General features: G+C 31.0%; 3 protein-coding genes, 1 non-coding gene and 1 pseudogene across 4 annotated transcripts in view; 3 read left to right on the plus strand and 2 right to left on the minus strand.

The window, feature by feature from the left end:
* Positions 1-1,259, plus strand: part of LOC101513444 (protein SET DOMAIN GROUP 40) — a 3,682-nt gene extending 2,423 nt beyond the window's left edge. The window contains exons 5-6 of the mRNA XM_004490717.4: positions 47-340; positions 582-1,259. Coding sequence (XP_004490774.1) covers positions 47-340; positions 582-1,208 — 921 coding nt within the window. The 3' untranslated portion in view covers positions 1,209-1,259. The remainder of the gene's footprint in view (positions 1-46; positions 341-581) is intronic.
* Positions 1,260-2,389: 1,130 nt separating this feature from the next.
* On the minus strand, positions 2,390-5,340 carry LOC101513752 (uncharacterized; annotated as a pseudogene).
* Positions 5,341-8,434: 3,094 nt separating this feature from the next.
* The window catches only part of LOC101490353 (isocitrate dehydrogenase [NADP], chloroplastic), a 102,641-nt gene continuing 89,906 nt past the window's right edge, over positions 8,435-21,169 (plus strand). The window contains exon 1 of the mRNA XM_073365134.1: positions 8,435-8,439. The gene's annotated coding sequence lies outside the window, so the exon portion shown is untranslated. The remainder of the gene's footprint in view (positions 8,440-21,169) is intronic.
* On the minus strand, positions 9,646-9,739 carry LOC113785571 (small nucleolar RNA Z103). The gene has a single exon (XR_003471696.1). It is a non-coding gene; the product is annotated as a small nucleolar RNA Z103 (small nucleolar RNA).
* Positions 13,813-20,184, plus strand: LOC101514095 (sucrose synthase 6-like). Its single transcript, XM_012713034.3, has 15 exons — positions 13,813-14,176; positions 14,535-14,689; positions 15,254-15,446; positions 15,553-15,671; positions 16,064-16,280; positions 16,603-16,698; positions 16,786-16,959; positions 17,118-17,234; positions 17,342-17,508; positions 17,772-17,996; positions 18,286-18,852; positions 19,407-19,545; positions 19,657-19,733; positions 19,837-19,866; positions 19,957-20,184. Exons 1-15 carry the CDS (start codon positions 13,943-13,945, stop codon positions 19,970-19,972), a joined length of 2,526 nt encoding a protein of 841 aa, XP_012568488.1. The 5' UTR covers positions 13,813-13,942; the 3' UTR covers positions 19,973-20,184.

Below are 21,169 nucleotides of genomic sequence, written 5' to 3' on the forward strand. Positions count from 1 at the left end.
CTCTTTCTCTATCATTTAATCATATATCTAAACTCTCGAAAACCAGATATCTTCCCGAACATTGCATATACCATGGGATGAAGCTGGTTGTTTATGCCCTGTGGGTGACTTATTTAATTACGATGCACCTGGAGAAGAGCTATCTGGTATTGAGGATGTAGATAATTTTCTATCTAACTCTTCTATCCCTGTAACCACCTTATCAAATGGAGACAAGAATATAGTTGTAGACGAAGAGCAGGTTGATTTTCATTCTCAGAGACTAACAGATGGTGGATTTGATGAAGATGCCAATGCATATTGCTTCTACGCTAGGACACATTACAAGAAAGGGGATCAGGTAGTACACAGCTCTTGGAAATTTTAACATATAATACATCGTAAATCGTATGTATTGACAAACTTCCAGAAACAATTTGTTGCTTGTCTTATGGAAGTAGACTATGAACTATTGCAGGGACTGATTTTCTTCTTTCCATATAAATATTTTTAATAGGAGTTAAATTACACGGTTGTTTTTGCGCTATTTTCATTCCATTGTTTAGTAAATAAGGAATGACAAATGACCTTGTTTTTACCAGGTTCTGTTATGCTATGGAACATACACAAATTTGGAGCTTCTTGAACACTATGGATTTCTCTTACAAGGAAATCCAAATGATAAAGTTTTCATCCCTTTGGAACCTGCTATGTATACTTCTACTTCATGGTCTAAGGAATCACTCTATATTCATCATAACGGGAAACCTTCGTTCGCACTACTAGCTGCATTGCGATTGTGGGCAACCCCTCATAATAAGAGGAGGTCTGTCGGACATCTTGCGTATTCTGGTTCTCAACTGTCTGCCGACAATGAAACTTTCGTTATGAAATGGTTATTGAAAACTTGCAAAGCTGTCTTAAAGAATATGTCGACATCTATTGAAGACGACACATTACTCGTGAATGCATTGGATAGTAGTAAAGAATTTTTTACTTTCATGGAGATTGCTAAACTTATGACTTCTAAGGATGAAGTTTATACATTTTTAGAAGCTCATAATGTAACGACAGATGCACATAGTTTTACCGGTATATTGTTATCAAAAAAAGTGAGAAGGTTGATGGACAGGTGGAAATTAGCGGTTGTATGGAGGCTCAGGTATAAGAAAGTCCTTGTTGATTGTATTGCTTATTGCAATGGAATATTGGATTCTTTCATGAAATAATGAGCTATGATTGATTAATTGGTTGTAATGCAGTTAAGGTTTTTATTTTTATGTGAGTGATATGATTTTACTGGTAAAAAAGTGAAATAGGAAAAGTTAACCTTATGCAACAGAAATTTGAGCTTTAGCTAATGTCTCACTAGTTTTTATTTTTTAATTTTAAAATTCATTGATATCAATGTAGTGTTTAGACTTTAGATTATTGAAATGCAAAATTTCCAGCACTCTTTTAACACTAGATTATTACATGAGTTACATCAAAGAGAGAGGCTTCATTAAGAGTTTTAGCTCAAGTGGGTTTATTTATGCTCAAGAGATTATAGAACAGAAAACAAAAGGTTATTTGCCATTTTGTCCAAAACTAAAATTTACTTGTACATAAGTTATACAAAGAAAATTTTGCAAATAGAGTAAGACAACTATGAACTTCTTGTAAGCTGTTTTAGTTTATGATAAGAGGAAAAGACTGTTTGTCCTAGTTGGTGATGCATTAATTGAGATTTATGCTCATTGATTGGGTTAAAGTTTACATTTTCTAGAAAAGCAGAAATGAAAGCTGAAGAATCTTGTACTTTTGGAGTTGAAACTTGAAATCAATTAAGTCGTACTGGTACATAAGAGTTGAATTGTGTATAATACAAAGGAGATTAACACAACCACAACACAAATTTAGAACCGACCCAGATCTTTTTATAATAAAAACTAATATGTTTGTTTTTCCTAAAAAATAGTAGGCAAAAATATGTTTGAAGTACTCCAAATACAATATATTCTTGTCTCTTTTAATCTCCAACTTTTTTCATAGCTTTGATTTTGTTCCTGAGGTGTTATGAGTGCCATGACCTAATGTCTATGCAATAATAACACACATGCTTCCATCACTTGTAATAGGCCATGATTTGTTAGCCTGGTATATTGATTGGTATGAAATTGCTTAATTTAGTTTTTTCTATTTTTGATTTTATATAGAATGAAAGAAATTGCTTAATTTAGTTGCTGTTTAAGTTTCACATAAGGAAAAGGTTGTGGATGGACCTTTGGGTAATGCGATAAATAAAATGAGGAACGTTTTTTGACAATATATATGTACAAACTCGATCTTGAATGTACAATAAAGTTAACGTCTCTCAGCCGAACAAGAACAAAATTGGATCATGCGTAATCAATGGTAATCACTCTAATGAAACACAAATAGAGATGGTTGACAATATAATAAATTTGGATGAATCATTCTCCTGTAATGAAGCACAAATAATTCACATGGGACAGTTTCACGCACAAATTTTCCTTGCCAAATAGCTCTCTAGACGATTGTGGCTGCCAGGAATCGCGTTTGTAGTTAGCTCGGCCAGCATAATTTCCTGTCCAAATAAGATCAATACAATTTTAATAAGAATTATCTTTCTTTGAAAGGAAATGAGAGACCATTGTCTAACGCCCCAAAAGTAAAACAAAAAAAGTGCAAACTGTAAAGACTGTTAAAATTAGGAAGGATCTGTCTTTGCAATTTGGAATTAGACAAATTTTTAGGAGAAAAATACCTTAACAATAAAGTAAGTAAAAACTGTATCCTGAAGGGATGCCATCATGTATTTTCGTTGACATCACTAAAAGGATCGACAAATAGATATATACATACATATCAACATTGTAAGAAGAGACACACAATTCTTAAGAATGTGAAGACAAAGAAGCTTTTACGGCTATCAATTTAAGAAAAAAGCAATTGAGTTAAAATATAAGATCCATTATGGAGGTTCATCAATCTTCCATATGCAGAGGATGATGTGATAGACACCAACTGATATATTAATGGAAGATCTCTTCATACACATGACACATGAATAAATGTCTCTCTAACTAACTATTGAACTAATAGAAAACTAACTCAAACTAAAGTTGGTTGATAACAAACAGATACACTTCTATCATGTTATAGAAAAAGATGTTTTTAATCTTTACTTCTGTCCACCATCAAACTGGTTACCCTCTCATTTTCTATCATTTCCCTTTATATTCAAAGGCATTGAGTAACTTTATGCTTTTGTTACATACTACTTCGACGTCCTGCATAGAAAATTTGCAGTTCCCCTAGTTGGAGTACATTGTAATCTAAAATATATATCAGGTGAGCCATTATTGCGTATAATCTAAAACCAACTACAACATGTAATGTAAGCAAAAGATTTCAATTCAAAGCACAGCATAAAAAACACTAACCTATCTAGCGCTGAATGTTAAGCATGTCCTTAGCTTCCGTCTGCTCCTCCATGAGTACTTCACTAACATACCTATTCAACAGGTCTGTCTTCTTCTTCTGCAACACCATCCTCTCAATCTCCTTCTCATCGGGCAACGGAACGTGCACCACAAATTCCCTCTCCTTCTCATCCAACCTCTCCCTCATCTCCCTTTCTTTCTTCCTCTCCTCCTCCACCACGTCTTCCTCTTCCTCATGCAGTATCTCCCTAGTAGCCGCTGTAACTTCAGCAACCTCCCCACTCCGAACAGTCTTCCTAGCCTCCTTCCTTATCCTATCAAGACGGTGCCACTCTTCGGCAGCCTCACGCCGCATAACATCCTCAGCAGGCGCCTCGAGGCGTTCGAGGATACCATCCTCATCATCACGGTAACCATAATAAGCTGCATTGATACGCTTATAGATGTCATAGCGAGTTCGACGCTTGCGAAGCTCAGGTGGTTTCTCAAAAAGCTCGCGGACACCGGGGAGCTTTTTGGCAGCACCGAAGTAACGGTAGCCAGGGCCACGACCGCTAGGGTTTGGTACGTCTACAATGTTTCCATCGAGATCTGTCATTTTGGCAGAATGGCGAGCGTAATTTGGACCGCCGAGTTCAACGATGCGACGCTCCCAATGAGTTTTTTCGCGGATTAGTTTGTTGATTTCATCGTTAAGGTCACGGAGGCGGTGTTCGCCGAGACCTTCATTTTGGATCTCGGCGACTTTGCGACCAATGTCGCGCATTATCTGTTGGCGCCATTTGTCAGCTTCGTTGAGGTCCCGACACTCTGAGGCTAGAAAGGGACGGCGTTCTTTTGGTTTTTTCTTCTCCTCTGCCTTCATGGTGATAAAACGGTTGAGCATCGATTGTGCCTTCTCTTCATTACGAGCCATTTTTGCTTCCTTCTTCTTGTTACTTCTTTCGAATGAGAATGAAAATGAAGTTGTGGTGGAACTCTAACTCTCAGTGTCTGTCGAGAAGCTGGTTTGCTTCTTAAAAATTCTGCAAAGAATCATATTCATAAATTAAAAAATATTCTTATGCAAAAATGTGATAGTATCATGAGCTATTTTTATAAGTTCAGATTCTCCAAATATACTTATACATATTAGAGAAGAGAGAATACTCCCTCCCATTGATTTTAGACTAAAGTAATAAGACAACAATCATAACATGACAATAATAGAACATCCATTAAAGATTCAATTACTTCAACATCATACATGACGAATTCATACCCAAAAAAATTAATCTCCACCAAAATCAAATAGAATACTATTGGCTTTCCTTCAAAGTTAAGCACAAACTAAATATTCCCTCAAAATTCATGATGACAATTTAACACTTTTCTCCCTGAAAAAAATGAAGTAACAACATCACAAGTTCACAAGGCAATGAAGTAAAGTTTCAACTTAAAAAAAAAAACTATTTCTTCATACCAACACAAAATCAAAATCACAATACAGAAAACTCAACCGAGTAAGTGCAGAAAACACTTCTGTAAGTGAAGAAAACCCATATTGAGCAAATACACAGAAAACACATTGATAAAGAATACACGATCGCGTACCGTTTCTATTTGCGATTGAGAATACTGTCGAAGAGCACGGCGGCGAAGACCACTGTCGAAGAGAGAAACAACGATATTTGCGATTGTAGCAAGATGAGAAGAGAGGAACGACTCTGTTATCAACAGCGGTGAGAGGCGGCGATACTAGTTGCGGCGGCGGCGGCAATTTTGTGATGTTAGGGTCTGATTTAAGGGTTATCACGTTTGTGATGTAGGGTGTGTTTGGTAGGGAGAGTGAATTCGATGTAGTATTTGTTAGAGGAGAAACGGAGAAGAAATAAAAGTAAAATAAGTGTGTTATCTCTCTCTTCTCTTGTTTGATTGAATAGAAGTGAGAAGACAGAAATATAATCATGTTTAAAATAACAAAAATATCTTTAAATTGGAATGATCAAATAAAATATTTAAAATTAATTTAATTAATTAAATGTATTGTCTTAATATAATTAAATTATTAATTCTAATTTTACTAACATATTATCTAACTTTATTCAATTTATTTAGTTTACGTTTTATTTTAAATAAAAATAGTATGAATTTTTTTTAATCTAAAACTGTAAATTATTTAAAACAATATTGTAGATTTTATATGAAAAAACAGTGTTAATAAATATGAACAGGTAACGTAAAAGGGGTAATATTTTTTTATTAGCAACCTAAACATATAAAAATGTTACAAGTTGATTTTGAAATAAAATATTTCTTAATATTAAATATAAAAAAAAATAAATCAACAAAAATAAATGTATTTGATGTAAAATTTTGATCAAATATATTAATATTTTTTTATATATTCACACTAAAAGAAATATAAAACGAAGTTAATTGGGAAATTTTTAAAAATTAAATATTTTTCTCGTAATTTTTCTCGTATACGACATAAGAAAATTGTTTATTCTCTTATTTCGACTACAATTTTTCTCGTAAGTACTACAATTATTTATTCTCTCGTTCCGACTTCTCTTTCTTCACTTTATCTCTTTTTATATACTATTTTTTTATTTTTCTCAAACCAATCAAATAATTAAGGTATTAAAATTAAGTCGGGTAATTTTAGATTTTGTTAAATTTGATTTTAGTTTGTAATTAATATTAAACCTACACTTTTGTACCTTCGTTAACCAATATATGTGGATTATAATGTTTTAGCACCTTTTAGTTTATTAGTTACATCTTCTCTTAATTTAATCTTATATAAAAAGAGACCTCCTCTTTTGTTTATAAACAAGATTTATCCTAATCACTGTTGAGATGCTTTTAGAAATAGAAATGTTCTCCATTAAATATAAAAATTATTAACAGTTAAAATCCAGGAATTGTTACAATATCAGTTCAGATTGATTTTAATATTTTTAAAACCAATTCGATTAAAAAATTGGTTTTACAAATACATTTTAGTTATCATTTGTTTCAGTTTAAAAACTTTTCGATGCAATTTCTAGTGTAATTTGATTTTTTTGACCAACCTAATTTTAGTCTTCCGATGTATGAAATAATTATTTTTTTGTATATAAAACTATAGTAAGTATCACAAAAATATTTGAACAAACAAAATCAAACAACTTCACAATTCACAAATAATAATCAGCTATAACAACACAACAACAAATCGTTTCTCCTCAATTTGTGTGAAGTGAGAATTAAGACTAAGATGAAAAGAGGGAAACTGGAGAGAGAGAGAGAGAGAGAGAGAGGAGGCAGAGGATGATTTTTAAAGTAGGAATCTTTATATAAGTTGATTAGTGTGTTAAGTAATTTCCCGTCTCAAATTAGGGATATTTTTCTCAACTTATATATTATGTTATACTATGTTATCAAATCCATTTTGTGTTAATGGAAAAAACTTCATTTTTTACAGCACCAACAAAAAATTTCATTTTCCACCAAACCATTTAATGCAGCATTGGTGACTCGGGTCATTGCACTTGATTCATTAGTTCGATCATTTCATATATTTAATTCTACTGAGCGATAGTATTTTCTTTCAACTCTTCTCTCTCTCCATCATGTGTTTGAATGAAAATGTTTTGCAAAAGAGGTTTGTTATATCTAACTTTTTGAAATGCGATATAAGATTGAATTGGTGATTGGAGTGGAGACTTCCGAAGTTGAATGATAAGAAATTTGTAGGATTCGATCTTCACTCTTACTTTTTAAGTGTATTATGATATGATGTTTATTGCATGAATCCATGAATGATAATAACTCATTATATCAATTCAAAACTCGCCAAAATGGTTTTGATACTCTCTAAGCTTTCTCATGTATCTTCTCTCACCGAAACAAATTTGTAATACATTGTAATCAACACCGTTAATGTCACATAATTGTGTAATTTAATAGTTCACTAAAGATTGTTCAATAATAAATATTAGTTTAGAGACTAAATTGTTCTAACTAAAAATTGTATTTTTTTTGCTCTCATAAATTGAGTTGGATTCCATGTTAGATAGGTTATATTGCATTTTTTCACAAAAAAATTATCATCGAAAGTAATTCTATTTGATTGTCGAACAGTAGAATGTAAGAACATCTTTCAACCATGATTCCAACACAAGTTCACTATATTGTAAGAATTTAGTTTCTTATGCTAAATCCAACAATGATTAGTTCAACATTGTGTTTTTAACTTCCGTAAAAATTTCCATTGACTTTTAATCTCCACAATATTTTTCTGTAATTTTAATCAAAGATGTTAAATCAAATAACATTTTTCTTTAAAATTTTAAATAATTTTTTATATATATTTAGTAGATTTCAAAAGTCTTTTTCATAAAGATTTAAATTTGTGAAACAAATATAAATTTTAAAGCGTAAGAAGTAATAAGAAAAAACACATTATCCATGACATATTTTGGGGTCTGTGTTTCGTGACCTTCTATGTCCCTCTCAATTTTTTTTACTTTCGTATTACTCTCTATGTTTTTGTATTCAAAAGTATAGTATTGTGCCAATAGCACTTCCGCACCCACCACTTGCTGCACATGTTAAGGAAATAAAAAATAAGTTGAGTAAAAAATTATACTTTTTACAATTTTAAAATTTGAATTACACAATTTATAATATATATTCGTCTAACATTTATATTCTTAACATGTATCCTTTCTATGATTAGCATTTTTAATAATAAATACTGCTTTTTATATTTCGGATGTTTTTATTTAGCTAAATATGAATAGTTATAACATTTTACGCTTTAATTTAAAATATTTTTGGATCATAATTTAATTGAACTTGCTATTTTTTTTAATATATACTGTCATTTCATATTAAATTTGTTGGTAACCTTGAATACATACAATTAGGTGCAGGTATGCAAACGAACATTAAAGTTAATGCTCACTCACGTTGGGACGAGTTTGGATTTGGACACATTTGGACATTATATTACCCTTTGGGACACTCTCCTTTCTCTTCATGCCTCTCTTATTTCCTCACTCTCTTCTAATTCTCTCATTTCACATCTTCAATTATTTATCTTTTCAATTTCACCTAGAATTGAGGTAACATTATTGTGTAGACATAGCTGAACCAACAATCAATAGAAAGGAGGATGTGTTGTCTTAATAACCAATTGGCCAAAATTAGTAATAGAGTTCTGCCATTTTTTTCCTATTTAAATCATTTATCTTTTGAAAAGTGCACAATAGGAGGAAAAAAAAAGATAGTTTGTGTGGTGTTGGCAATGAGTAAATTTGGTTTTGAACAATGAAGAACATGGGATGAATGTTTGTGAAAGTTTTAGGTGCGAAATTAAGGCTTCATGGAGTTTGGAAGTGAAGGGGAAGGACATTAAAAGAAGTAAGAAAGAAATATAAGCAATTAAGATTTGAGAAAAGTGTTATGCATGGGAGATTACAATTTATGTTATGTTTTTAAGAATTGAAGTATTAAATTTTTCTTTAAAAAAATTTGAAGTATTAATCAATTAATTTGTTTTCTTTCTTTGTGCATTTGTTACTACTATTTGGGAAAAGACTATTAATTGGATGGGATTGATATTTCACAGGGGCTGGAGTGATTCATTTTTCATGAAAGGAAGAGTACATAGATGATGGAAGGCTTGATTAGGTTTGCTCACCGTTGAAGCATTTGGATTTTGAAGAATCACAACTAGTTTAAAAGAGGTGATGGTAATTTGGATTTAGAGGTGTGGATAAATAATTGTCCTACCAAATTTTGTCCTACTTAAATTTAGTTGCTAAGGCATTCTCCTGAATGCATCATAGAGAAAAGAGGTTGCAGGAGAGAATTGAAAAAGCAACGCAAATTGCTTTTGCTTCAAGGGAACGAGTCAAATGGGAATTGTATACATCCACACCGACCAGATAGAGAAGCATATTATAAATATACATTTCAAATTCCAAAATATAATGAAATTTCAAAAACCAAACACAGATCAAACCGTTAACTAGATTACTTGAGAACGAAAGAATGCTGGTTATTCTCATATTTCTCTATATTAATATTTTTATGTTATACAATTAAATAAAAACTTGGTCAGTGATATTGTTAGTTACAAATGATTAACCTGAAAGTACATTACACAAGTAAATCATATAAAACTAAACATTAATAACAAATATAATATAAAATTCCAATGCTAACGACAATAAATGTAGAGATGGATCAGATTATTAGGCTTGGTTTCTCAGGAGAGAAAAAATCGCACAGTATGTTCAGCTTCGATCATCTGGGGAAATAATCATCACATCCATCTCTACAATACAACACAAATAATGATAGTGAAACTATCTATTTCAATTTTCACCAACAAACCAATCATGAATCAACGTAAAAATCACATATTAGCTTGAAAAGTCAATGCAAAAAAAATTGAATTGAAAATTGAGATTTCTGACAACGCGTTTTTTGAAAAATAAATAAAGAAATAACATGAAAATTTTGAATCATTATCATTATAAACCCTAAACCATAACATAATTTCTAATTGAAACAATACAATAGAGAGATAAGCGCAACCATGCTTCGTATATGAGACAATGAGTACCGCGATGTCATATTCGATACTGAAAGAGAAGCTGTTTGGTGTTTATAAAGGGGGCGAAACCCTAATTTAATAATGGGTGAAGCTTCTGGATATAAGCTGAAAAGGAAATTGGATCAGTTATAGAACTTTTTTCCAATCGGCCCAAATGTTTCTTTTAGTAAGAATCGTAAACGTAGTAAGAATCCAAAAATGTATTTGAGAGACTTTAGACAATACCAGGGTAAGAGAAGAAATTATCATTAAATATATAAAATATATAGAAAGGGTATATATATATTTATGTTGACAATAAATAAACATATTTTTTTATGTTTAATTATAAAATAGGGGGATGTACTTTTTGTTTGTTTGTTGATAATTAGATATGTAAGTGGATAAAATAAATCCAATTAACCTAACTAAATTAATTCAAAAATTACTGGTTATTTTTAGTTCAATAAAAACCAAATCAAACTAATATAAACCAAAGGTTATTAGCTTGGATATTGGATTTTAATTTTAAAAATTAATAAAAATCAAATCAAATTCTAAACAAAAATTTTGTCCAATAAAACAATTTTTTTATACAACAACAAACTCATCATCTATTAAACTCAATTTCAAACCTCTTCGTAGAGCAATCTTTCATTCACTCATGCTCACTAGTACCGTCATCTTCAGTTCTCACATCGCCGCCCATATTCCACTCGTTGAAATTGTGTCGCCCACAACCCCACTCATAGAATCTAGTCAACTAAATTCTGATTTAATTTGACACACTACTGTTTGTTTTGTATTTTAACTTGAGTTGTTATTGCACTATGTTGTTTTAAAACATGTTTTAGAGGACCAAATTATGTAATGATAATGCATATTTTATTTTAGTATTTTAGAGAATTAAATTATGAGTTTGTAGTTATTCCGAATTATTTTTTAGATAAAGAAATTACAATAGCTGCTGCACATGTATATTATTTTTTTTTTATTCTGTCAAAAAATTAAAATGTTTATTTATTTATTTTTTTTTTTGAAATCCAATCATCCAAACTGAACCATTTCGTATAACATCGATTTAATTTGGTTCGGACCCAAATATAACAAACAAGTAAAACCAAACCAACATGTGCAAATTTCATTGATTTGGATTAATTTTTTTGCAAAAACTCAAATCAACTAGTTACACCCCACAACCAATGAAATTAATACTTATTAATTTTGGGTCTGCTTCGCCCGGTTTTTTTTACTAATAATGATACACTTTTAATAAAATATTATTATAATTTTTAAAATAGTTATTATGACAAAACAAAATTCAATGTGCTAGGAGCTTGCGTCTCAAGGAAGTTGCATCAATGAGAATGATATTTTTTTAACATGGTCGCATCTCGAGGATTTTGTTGGGCAGAGATGAGACAATGTGAATGATGTTCTTTTAACAAATAAAAAATATATTAAATTAATACGTAAAATATAATAAAAATAAAAAACTAAATTACATTAATAAATCCAACAAAATACATTGAATGGAGAATATTCTTTGGACAATGTGGTTGAGTAGACAAAAATAAAATACATTAATGCGATTGGATAGATGTGTCAACAACATTTGAACAATATTTTCTATTATGACTAGGGACCCGACATAACCCATATTTTCTGGGTACTCTGTGATGTCCATTTATGTTCTAATGCGCTTACTATTTGGATGTTCTTCACTTCACATTTGAGGATTGTGACACACCCTTTATTTGGTATATGTTTGAATGTGTTCCCGTAGACTTTTAGTACCCTTTTCACCTTGTACGTATTAGGTATAAGTGTCCAAAAGTCATACATTATACTAGAGCACACTCTTATCACATGTAAACAATGCATAGATATAGCTTGATATTTCCCACAATTGCATCACTTGTTCGAAAGGATGACACTAAAATGATCATTTGGTTTTCCATCTCTTGGATTTACCGTCAGCAAATACCACAATCACCAGAGGACATGAAAACCTACCACGATATCAACATGAGACGTGACATTGATGTTAATTAAGGCTATGTTTGGAAGGAATAGATTAAACATTGGAATGAGCGTGATAATCACTTATTGTAAGGTCAGTTCGTATAAAGTGTTTTGCATCACAACACATAATATGTGAATTGGTTTAGGAAACACACCAAATTATTTATTTCTGTCGAACAATAGCTGCATGATCCACGTTTGCATCCGCCAACATATCCTCATGTTCACTCAACCCCTAATCAACCTCACAAGAACAAACCATGCACCCAACGACATAATCGTCTTCATAATCGCCTCACCTACATATTGAACCGTACATTCTATATTATGATCCACCACCATAACATGTACATACACCTGCATAAATACCGACTCCGCATTACATTTCGTCAATGACAGACATATAAACCTTCAGTTACTTGACATAATGCAAATTTTTGTATGATTTATTTGATACTCATTGCACAACTTTAGAGTCAACTTATGTTATTTTTGATTTAATGTATAACCTCGAGACTCAAAATTATACAAAGACAAGTGGTAGTAGCTCTAATCCACACACAAATTATAAAGGATTTGAGTTGCATACACCTTCTATAATTGAGAACGACGGTGAGGAACATGAACAAAATGATGATCAATCAAAACAACTTCATGTTGTTCAAAGAGCTAGACGAGTTCAATGACCTCTTAAATGTGAGATTGGGGGCATTTAGGTGGACATGACTAATTAAAATTTGATATATTTGTTTTTTTGTATTTAATGTATTTTATTGGATTTACTAATATAATTTATTTATTTTCATTATTTTAAGTCTAGATTGTCGCATCCCCGTGATGCGACCTCCTAAAGGAGGAGAAAAAAAACATCATTCTCATGGTCGCGTCTTTGTCTAGTGATTTCTTGAAGTTCCAAAAAATAGAACATTTTGGTAAATTAGTTTCAAAGTAGGTATTTTAGATTTTTTTTTCTTTTAAAATTGATATATGGAAAAAAAATATCTGTAAAACGATGCCAGGGTGGAAGCAAAAGATGGAGTGAAAATATTTGAGCCTCATAATCAATGGATGATCCAACAATTCTTATCATGAATGAGCTACAACATATCTCAATTCAAGATAATACTTGATCAAGCAGATGAATCAAAGAGTTTTGATTGCAGAACAACTCGGAATCCAAAGGCCAAAACTACTACAAATTAGAGATTCATCCCATTTATATTAACTTTATCAATCATACTGAAATGTTGCTATTATCATGCCTTATTTTAACATTAGAGTATTTTTGCATGTTCATTTCAGTTTATTGGAATATCAACAACAAAAGCAGAAGTGTACGAAAAATCGAGAAACCAACATCAACTAATAATTATTTTGAGATGATTAATTCTATATTCTAAGTCCAAACCAAAAACTATTATATTTTTGTTTAAATCTATTTTTTGAAATTTTAAAATACAAAATATTTATCAAATTATTGCAATATATTTATTTAACACTTTTAGTTTTTTTAATAAAGTCAAGTGGCGTGAAGATGGAATCTTCGAATATTCTTTTTACATGATCATCCACATATAGCGTAACACCCCTAGACAAACAAAAGAAAAGAATGATACCTATAATTCCTTGTTAGAAATAATATCCACACTCTTGTTAGAAAAATCTCTTCTCAAACATGATTATTCTTTTCGTTACTTTCCTTCACCAAGTATTCCTTCTCCAACTCTTTCACCTATCCAACCATAAATTATCTCCCATTACATACACATAATTAGTAGCTACCACGTACCATATAAATTGTGACACATTAATTTCACATGACATGCAATCAATAGTACCATCCTCATTTCTGACTTTATAAACTTCAATTAAAAACTCTAATTTTATTTTTTTTACTAACTCTTAATTTATTTGAATGGCTTCTCCACTTGCCTTCAAGCGCACAGATTCAATAGCAGATAACATGCCTGATGCATTGAGGCAAAGTAGGTACCATATGAAGAGGTGCTTTGCTAAGTACATAGAGAAGGGGAGAAGACTAATGAAACTTCATCATTTGATGGAAGAATTGGAACAAACTATAGATGATACTAATGAAAAAAATCAACTTTTGGAGGGCATTCTCGGATTCATATTGACCTCTACACAGGTTAATTTTTTTTTTTTAAAATATTTGGTTAAATAAGTTTAATTTATATGTAGCTCTTGAATTATTTAAAAAATTTAAATTGGTTTTTAATTAAAAAAAGTTTATAATTGGATCCTAAATTTACCAATATAATTTGTATTTACGTTGCTAAACTATTAAATAGTTTATATTTGATTTCATGTTTATAGTAAAATTCAGTATCCAATTACAAATTATGATCTAATTGCAAGCTTTTTGAGTTCAAAAATTTATTTAAAATTAAAAACTTATTTTTTTTTATAGTGAAGTTTAAAACTTTATATATGCAAAATGTTTAGCCTCACAATTTTAATGTTGTGCACATGAAATTGCTTTGTAGGAAGCTGTTGTTGATCCACCATATGTGGCCTTTGCGATTAGACCTACTCCAGGAGTATGGGAATATGTATGTGTGAACTCTGAGGACCTTTCTGTTGAGGCTACTACCTCCACTGACTACCTCAAATTTAAGGAAAGGATATACGATGAAAATTGGTGTGTCATTTCTCCTCATTTTTCTTGTATATTCAAATTTAAATTTAAAAGATTTAATTACAATTTTAGTCGTTCTATTTTTATTAATTTACGAAATTTATTTTAAAAGTCGATGATTTTAGTCTTTTCTTCTGATTTTTTAACTAAAAAATTACAACGTGAGATATTTTAAATAATGTGACATATGATACAATGTAAAATGATTAACAACCATAAAATTGAAATAAAACGCAGTAAAAACTTAACTTTAACTTTTGAATTTTTTTATATTTTTAATTTAATTAATGACATATGAATAATTAATGTTCTATATCATATAATTGTATATCACGTTATTAAAATATGTCAATTTCATATTTTTTAGTTAAAAAATCTGAGAGAGATACCAAAATTGTCGACTTTTAAAATAAAGGGATTATTATCGTGAATTGGTAATAACAGAAGAATTAAAACTGCAATTAAACTAATTTAAAATTATTGGATATTTTCTTATTGACTTAATAATAAAATAAAATAAAATACTTTTCACAATATTCTCCTTTACCCCTTATTTCTATAATGCAGGGCAAATGATGAAAATGCATTTGAAGCAGACTTTGGAGCATTTGATTTTGGGAGTCCTAAATTAACCCTATCTTCTTCAATTGGGAATGGACTTTACTTTATTTCAAAGTTATTAACTTCAAAAACCACTGGGAAATCGGCAAAATTACAGACTATAGTGGACTACTTGTTGACACTAAATCATCATGGAGAAGTAAGTGGAAAAAAACATTACATTAAATTCATAAACATTATACCACCAATGCAAAACTCACAAACTTTTCAATATTAATTTTTATTTTTGTAATGTACATTGGCAGAGTCTCATGATAAATGACACCTTGAACTCAGCTGAAAAGCTTCAGATGGCATTAATAGTGGTTGATGTTTTCCTTTCAGCAATTCCCAAAGACACTTCATATCAGAAATTTGAGCTAGAGTAAGGAGTTAATTAGTTTTCTATTAAAGTGGCCAAATATGATTTTATCTAAGTTTAAAATTTGGGCCACATCACGGTCCTCGATATTGTGGAGAATTGTAGTTAAATACGGTTGAGACGATTCAACTGTTACCTAAAATAATTTTGACGTTGTTTAAAACCTTGTACAGTTTGGCGGTAATTTTGTAAACTGAACTGTAGTATTTAAACACAAGTCATATACCGACCCCAAACTTGAATCATAATAGATACTTATTGCAGTTGGACACGTTGACACAATTGGCCGAACTACGTGATCAAATCTCTTGGGTTCTCAGTTATCGTTTTTGTTTCTATTTTATTTTGAACTGAGTACTTGTTTTAACAAACCCCAATGCCAATTCCATTTCCAGGTTAAAAGAGCGGGGGTTTGAGAAAGGATGGGGAGATACTGCAGGAAGGGTGAAGGAGACAATGAGAACTTTATCAGAAGTACTCCAAGCTCCGGATCCGGTGAACTTGGAGAAATTTTTTAGCAGGATTCCTACAATGTTCAAAGTAGTGATCTTCTCAGTTCATGGTTATTTTGGTCAAGCTGATGTTCTTGGCTTGCCAGACACTGGTGGTCAGGTAAAATTTTTACCATGAGGAATAATGATTTTGATTATAAGTATGAAGGTGATAAAAATAGTTCACATTATGGCATGGTGAATAAAGCTTTTTAATATTGTATAAGTAGCAAGGTTTTAAATGGAAATTGTTGTTAACATTGCGGATAATGTAGTCTAATGTGGCCCCAATTGCGGTTGCAGATACATCAAAAACCATGATGTTACGTTCCTAGTCGCAAACCTTTTTTTAAACCTTGTTAACTATTGTTGCTATTTGAATAAAAACAAAGAGTTGGCTCAAAAATTGTTTTCATTTCTAACACTTATTGCCAAAAGAACAGGTAGTTTACATATTGGACCAGGTCAAGGCTTTGGAGGAAGAGTTGCTTTTAAGAATTAAGCAACAAGGGCTAAATTTTAAACCTCAAATTCTTGTGGTGAGTTTCATGCAAATGAATGACCTCTTTCTACATGATACTTAGAACTTAAGTAAACTTATGTGAGTATACTCTTGATATTGACAGGTAACAAGGTTGATACCTGATGCTAGAGGAACCAAGTGCCACCACGAGTTCGAACCGATCAATGATACCAAGCATTCTCACATTCTACGTGTGCCTTTTTATACAGAGAAAGGAATCTTGCGTCAATGGGTTTCTCGCTTTGACATTTATCCTTTCCTTGAGAGGTTTACTCAGGCATGTATACATGCTTCAATGTTCTTTACCTTGTATTCCATCTGGAATGAAATATAAGCAAAACAGAACTTGTATTTGGTTTGAATTCCAGGAGTACTTTTTTTTCCCCTTCTATTATGAACTTTCCTTCTTACCAGTACTTTGGTTGATATTAATAGGATGCAACAACCAAGATTTTGGACCAAATGGATGGCAAACCAGATCTTGTTATTGGAAATTACACAGATGGAAATTTGGTAGCATCATTAATGGCTAGAAAACTTAATATAACTCAGGTTTATAACTTGTTATCACTTTATTTAATTTCTTTTCAATATTTTTGTGGCTGCAAGGATGTGTTTTTTGTTACATGTACTGATTCCTTAGAGTGATTGAAAAATAGGCAACTATAGCACATGCTTTAGAGAAGACCAAGTATGAAGACTCTGATGTTAAGTGGAAAGAGTTAGACCCCAAATATCACTTCTCATGTCAATTCATGGCTGATACAGTTGCAATGAATTCAGCTGATTTCATCATAACCAGCACATACCAAGAAATTGCTGGAAGGTTTTGTTAAATTATCCTTTCATATACTTGTATAAATGAGAAGAAAATAGTTTTTAAAAATATGTAACACCGATATTTAAGATTGAAGACGTGTTTGAGTCTGAAACTAACACAACACTGACACATAAAATTACATTCACTTATTTCCATTTCTCAAATTATTATTGATGTCGACATATCGGTATCAGTGTCATAATATGTGTCTCTGTCATTGCTTTGTAGCCCTAAAATGGAAATTAATTTTTGAAAGTTTATTTTTGCAGCAAAGATAAACCTGGACAGTATGAAAGCCATGATGCATTTACTCTTCCAGGGCTTTGTAGGGTTGTTTCAGGGATAAATGTGTTTGATCCCAAGTTCAATATAGCTGCACCTGGAGCTGACCAAACTATCTATTTCCCTTGCACAGAAAAAGACAAAAGACTCTCTCAATTTCACCCTGTCATTGAAGATCTTCTCTTTAATAAAGTAGATAACAATGAGCATATGTAAGTGATTTGTTTCCACTCTTTCATAATAAACTTTCAGCTATGAAACTATACTAATCTATGTAGCACTGACGCCTCATAATGAAGGCGTGCCTGGTGATTTGACATGTGTCAGTGTCCGACACCAACACATTTGAGTATATTCAATCAATTACATTTTTTAAAATTATTACTGGTGTCTACATATCAGTGTCAAATCTGGCGCTATGTTTGTGTCAGTTCTTCATAGGCACTAACTACATTCTTTCAAATTATTAATTTTTCATTTATGAAATGTTTATGGACACAGTGGATATCTAGCAGAAAGGAGGAAACCAATAATATTCTCAATGGCAAGGCTTGATGTAGTGAAGAACTTAAGCGGATTAGTCGAATGGTATGCGAAGAACAAGAAACTAAGAAGCTTGGTGAACCTTGTCATAGTAGGAGGCTTCTTTGACCCTTCAAAATCAAAAGATAGGGAAGAAATGGCAGAAATAAAAAAGATGCTTGATATAATTGAAAGGTGTCAACTAAAGGGCCAATTCAGATGGATTGCCGCGCAGACTAATCGATATCGCAACGGAGAGCTCTATCGCTGCATTGCTGACACAAAGGGAGCTTTTGTGCAGCCTGCTTTGTATGAAGCTTTTGGATTAACTGTGATTGAAGCAATGAACTGTGGCTTGCCAACTTTTGCAACAAATCAAGGAGGTCCAGCAGAAATCATTGTTGATGGAGTCTCAGGATTCCTCATTAACCCTCTCAATGGAGATGAATCAAGCAACAAGATTGTTTCTTTCTTTGAAAAATGCAAAGCAGATCCATCATATTGGAACACAATTTCTGCAGCTGGATTGCAACGCATAAATGAATGGTAACCATTTAACCATATCATTGTCTTAGCTTCAAATTATTGTATTTATTCTTCAGTGAAATGATATTTTGACATACAAAATTGACAACAAAATAGATGATTAACACAGTTCAAATGTTTGGTTAATTACATTTAGTGGATGGTTAATAGATATGACAGGTGTCGAAAATTGTTAATCATCAACTAATTTGTAATTAACCACGAATTTAAACACGATTAACCATAATTTTCAGGTGCTTAAATCTACATGTATTGAACACCAGATAATTGTGGTTAAATACATTCAAATTCGTGGTTAACTATATCTAGAATATGGTTAATGAGTTTTGTTATCTATTATATTCATTAACGTTTCACATAATGTAATTAACTAGGTATTTGAATTCTGATCACCAACCATTCTGTTGTTGAATTTCGGTGTCAAAATAGCATAACTCTATTGTTTATGTTAGAGTTACACCTTTGTTGCATAATTGTATTCAGAACTAATTACCCTTTTATGTGCATTAGCAAGAAATTGAATTTCAAACATGTTCATGTGTTTTTTCTTGTAGCTATACATGGAAGATCTATGCAAACAAGTTGGTAAATATGGGGAACATTTACACCTTTTGGAGGGTAGTGAACAAGGAGGAAAAAAAGGCAAAGCAAAGATACATACATATGTTCTACAATTTCTTATTCAGAAATTTGGTTAGTCAATGTTTGGTTTTTAATTATACACATGCAAAATTAACCAATTATTGCTTAGTGTGTAATGATAAAGAAAACAAAGTTAACACATGTTATATGTTAATGTCACAGGTTAAGAATGTACCTATTCCATGTGATGAACCTCAAACATTAGGCAAGCCACCAAGTCTTAAACACCAAGGATCTAGGTATATCACTCAAGAATTTTGGTTTAGATTTTGAGAGTCTTCAAGATCAATTTCATTAAAATTAGAAATAACTTTGTTTTTTCATTTTCTTCTTGGTTTACAGCACTAAACGTTCACAATCCACATTGAGAAGGTTAGAATAATTAATCATATAATCATAGATCATGATATATATTTAGCTGTGTGATTTTATATAATCTTAAAAATACTTATTTCCTTTTAGGCTATTTGGAGCTTAATGGTGTCAACTACAAAGCAGGTCAATTGAGAGAATGTGATATGTTGTCAATTGTCATGATGAATATTGATCTTTCTATGATGTATTATATATGTGTTTATAATTTTTGTTGTTGTATTTTATAAAAGAAAAAGTTCTATAATTATATTGCAAAATACCAAATGTTTTATGTGATCAATAAAATGACGTGTGTGAGGAAATTTATGTGATCAAGTGTTTTATCTCACATCAGCTTCTATACAAACAAGAAGCTTTATTAATTCATATATATATATTTTTTATAAGCTTGTTAATTAATATGAGTTACTACTGTTGTTCTTGGTATGAATGATAGATGAGTAAATGCCTATTTGTTTCATTGAAGTATAACAAGAATCATTTCACTAGTTATAGTTCGAAAAAATTGAGAGTGTGAATTAAAATAGTTCCTCGTTTTTAAAAATTGACAAATGTCTAAAATATTATTCAAAATAGTTATTTTATCTTTAAAGTTATGAGTATGACCCATTAATTGAATATGTCACATTATATGTTGATATCAACTCATTAAGGGATAACTTGCCAATAAAATTTAGATAATTTTAAGGACACATTTATTAACAATTGTAATTGTGCAACAACTATTTATATACAAATTTGTCTCTAAGAGGCCTAAATTTCGTATAGCAATTAATTTTATTGTGGTGGAATTAGTCTCTAAGAGACCTAAATTTCATATAACAATTAATTTTACTGTGGTGGGATTGACCATTGATGTGAATTTTGCAAACATATATATTCTATTAGTATAACATATCATAGTACATAAATGTACTATCTCTATACCTTTTTAATTTCACATTGTTAGAAAATTGTGTTCCTATTTAACAGTCGTTTTTAAAGTTCAATACAACACTAACAATTGATTTGTCAATAATACTTTTAGATATTTATTACATAGAAAAAAATATATGAGATGAGATAATAAATAAATAAAGACACTATAAAAAAAATAATGACTTCAAATAATTATTAAAAAGTAACGTAGAGAATTGTATTAAAAAAAAAGTAATTTAGAGAGTAAAAATTAGACCATAACTGAACTAATTTAACTGACATTTAAAAATTTCACGGAACTATTAGTCACTTCATTAAAATCAAGGACTATTTTGACCGGTGACTACAATTTATTTATAATTCACTCTTGTTTTTGGTGAGT

This window comes from Cicer arietinum, chromosome 2 (assembly GCF_000331145.2).
Source record: "Cicer arietinum cultivar CDC Frontier isolate Library 1 chromosome 2, Cicar.CDCFrontier_v2.0, whole genome shotgun sequence".
NCBI lineage: Eukaryota > Viridiplantae > Streptophyta > Magnoliopsida > Fabales > Fabaceae > Cicer > Cicer arietinum.

Bases quoted from the DNA above. Each gene is read 5' to 3' on its own strand.
- LOC101514095 (XM_012713034.3), top strand. From the start codon at position 13,943: ATGGCTTCTCCACTTGCCTTCAAGCGCACAGATTCAATAGCAGATAAC. The intron at 16,960-17,117 runs GCATGTATACAT...TGATATTAATAG, and splicing joins TCCTTGAGAGGTTTACTCAG to GATGCAACAACCAAGATTTT. The intron at 19,734-19,836 runs GTATATCACTCA...CTTGGTTTACAG, and splicing joins CTTAAACACCAAGGATCTAG to CACTAAACGTTCACAATCCA.